Source organism: Kryptolebias marmoratus, linkage group LG16 (assembly GCF_001649575.2).
Source record: "Kryptolebias marmoratus isolate JLee-2015 linkage group LG16, ASM164957v2, whole genome shotgun sequence".
Taxonomy (NCBI): Eukaryota; Metazoa; Chordata; class Actinopteri; order Cyprinodontiformes; family Rivulidae; genus Kryptolebias; species Kryptolebias marmoratus.
Genome location: NC_051445.1, coordinates 23,454,253 through 23,457,283, shown reverse-complemented (window position 1 = coordinate 23,457,283; position 3,031 = coordinate 23,454,253). Strand labels below are relative to the sequence as shown.

At 42.1% G+C, this 3,031-nt stretch overlaps 1 protein-coding gene across 1 annotated transcript in view; it reads right to left on the bottom strand.

The window, feature by feature from the left end:
• snap91a (synaptosome associated protein 91a) overlaps positions 1–3,025 on the bottom strand; it is a 31,206-nt gene extending 28,181 nt beyond the window's left edge. The window contains exons 1-4 of the mRNA XM_037980456.1: positions 2,983–3,025; positions 2,805–2,899; positions 1,376–1,390; positions 871–1,056 (exon numbers count right to left, since the gene is read on the bottom strand). Coding sequence (XP_037836384.1) covers positions 871–1,056; positions 1,376–1,390; positions 2,805–2,862 — 259 coding nt within the window. The 5' untranslated portion in view covers positions 2,863–2,899; positions 2,983–3,025. The remainder of the gene's footprint in view (positions 1–870; positions 1,057–1,375; positions 1,391–2,804; positions 2,900–2,982) is intronic.
• Positions 3,026–3,031: the final 6 nt, after the last annotated feature.

Below are 3,031 nucleotides of genomic sequence, written 5' to 3'. Positions count from 1 at the left end.
AGCAGCCGCTCTGTCTCAACTTACCCTACCATCAAAGCCAAGTAAGGATCCCTCCGTTGCTATATTCTGCTCCCGCATCCACATCCGCTAACTCTCCCTCTGTCTACAGTGAGACGACCCCGTCGGCTGATCCAGTTCGTGTTTTCCACCTCCCCTTTCCCCGATCATCCAATAAACATATTAACTGATTCTTGTTCCCCTGAGTCGTGTTCTGCATGTGGGTTAGATTCCTTAAACCCACCATGACAATTAGGAAAGATAGAAAAAGACCGATTTTACGTCTGCGTGTTCAGTGGCGTGGGAGCAAAGTGCCAAAACACTTCATCCTCCCGGCAGGAAGCATATGACTTCCCAAAAAAGATTAACATAATTAAAAAAAAAACAACAAAAACAGGGCACATAAGCAGCTGTGAAATAAACTGGCATTTTTAAATATATTACAGTGAAGGGATCAAACAGGCTTACTGTATATTCTGACAAGGAGCTTGTTAAATTTCTCAAATTAAAACAGGAAGAATATTATTTTATTTCTCTAAATCCTACAGTCCAGCTTTGTGACTCCAGTGTGATGATAATGGATCAGCCACACAATCATGGCTTACATTTGGACTGTTCCTGTTTTAATCCTTTTTTGCCTCTAAAAAGCAGCAAAGTGTGACGTGATGGACGAAGCCTGTAGACTATAAGACATACTGTAGTACTTCTTGTGGATATAGCTGTAGGTGTTATAGAAGAATTACCCAACCAACCAAAAGAAGACCAATTCAGCAGCTACGTTAACGACTAAATGACCATGAAGCTTGTTGTAAAAGCAAGCGTCCAGCCATGCTGCTCATCCTGGACTGTACCCGACCGTTCGCCCACACTGACCTCCGAAAAGGTCGATGTCTGCGGCTGTGGTGGTGACAGGAGCAGGGACGGGCAGCGAGGTGGGGGCCAGTGCAGCGGCAGCAGCCGAGGGCGCAGCAGCAGGCGCAGGCGCAGCTGAAGCAGACGCTCCATCAGCCTCGACAGATTCAGAGGCTCTGTCAGCAGCAGCAGCCGGAGCCGGAGCTGCTTCGTGGGAAAAAAAACCCGCAATCGACATCCCAGACCCCGTCGCATCCCCCGACAGACAGAAACAGGAGAGAAAAGGAAAGAGAAGAGAAAAGGCTGCGTCAAAGTGACAGAAAAAGTTAAAAAAAAGAAAAAAAAAAGGTCAAACTTAGAGCAAGTTATAGGAGTAGTTGGGTCCATTTTTTCAGTGCAACTAGCAGAAGACATAAAGAGGACAAAAAGAATCTCAGATAGAAGCACAGACTGGAAATAAAAAAAACAATTGTCTTCCTGTGTTTCTTATATTTAATCTTTAGAAAACAGAAAAAAGAATACTCACCCCCTGCTAAGAGATCTGTAACAAAACAAGACAAAACAAATGGGTCACATGATAAAAGAAAAATATCTCAGAGAAGTAATATACGGACTGACTCACAACCAAAACAGTTAAAAATTTATGGTGCAGCTTTTCATGCAGCTCATAAATCTGTGGATCCAGCTTTGTGCTCTCCTTTTTTAGTTTTTATAATCAAACAAGCTGTTTTATTTAGTGGAAGACAAGACAAAAAGTGTGAATTAGGCAGGAAATACGTGGCACACATAGAGAAGCTGTGACCTCTGGTGAAATTAATACACTGTCATATTCGAAAATGAGTCTACTGTACCGAGGTTAATCATCTGTACTGAAAATGTCTTTTTTACGCTGCCAATTTTAAGCTGAACAAGTCTTTAAGATGGACACGGAGCGATGGTAACGCTAACAGAGATAAATTAGCCTTTTGAAAGAAACAGCTGTAAAATGAAAAGGTTCTCTAAAGGTTCCTTGAACTGTAACTACAAGATAAATACACCCCTTCTTATTTTAAAACAGGAAGTTGTTCTGAAAGATCAGAGTTTATTTTATTTCATTGGTTTTAAAGGGTTAAAAAACATCCTTTTTTTTACTACTTGCTTGATCCTGTGCAGGGTCACAATGAAGAATACAACCTAATTTTCACAATTTAATACATTTCTTTTGCTTTCTACTCCTTTTAGCTTCTACTAATCCCTAATCGGAAGGCAGAGACCTCAACATATGTTCTACAAACAGATAATAAAACAGAACAAAAGCTGTATTTCCTTAAAGGAAACATGCAGAACGTCAGATTGATTCAGTTTTCCACCTTTTTTTTGGTGTAAGCTTAAAATAACAACTCAAGAAACTACCAAAGAATGTGTCACATAGACACAGAAATTCTGTAAAAAAAAAAAAAAAAAGTGGGTTTATTAGCAACCTGAGGACAGGAGACAGTGAATATTTAAGTCCTTTGAAACTGATGAACTGTCTGGTTAACAAGCTACAATTGTTAGCATGTCCAGCTAACTAACCTACTCTCTACAGTAGTTACGGATCAGCTTTTAACAACCATCTGTAAACATGAGAAGTCATGTGAGTTTTAGCTCAAATAAATTTGAAATATAAACAATTAAACAGTTAGCTGATTTACTTTGTATCTTTAAAGTACCAGGACTCTTTGAGAAGAAACTAAAGCAACCTTGTTCATTTCTGCTGAAACACAGAGAGCAGAACCAAACCTGGACCATTTAGATTTAATAACAATGCTCCCCTAATTCAAATATCTAGTTCTGGGTAAAAACAAACACCTCATGTATCACTATAGAACCTGCTGACGAGCACTGACACAAATGGCGCATCATGTTTTCATCCACCTCTGCACGCCAAACTTGTCGGGTAACAACCATGAATGTTGGCTTGTCTGAGCTCTCACCTCCCCATCCAGTGGTGGAGGAGGCCGCTGCAGCCCCCCGTCCCGAGGAGGACGACATGGGGTCCAGGTCCAACAGGAAGCCGTCGTCGAGAGCACTGAGCAGACAGAGGGAGGGCGTGAGTGCACGGAGGGCTCACACGTGGACGCAGCTCAGTTCACACAGCTGGCTGACTCATACTTGCTGGTCGTGGTGGTGGTGGTGGTGGCACGGGCGGGGGCGGTGGGGG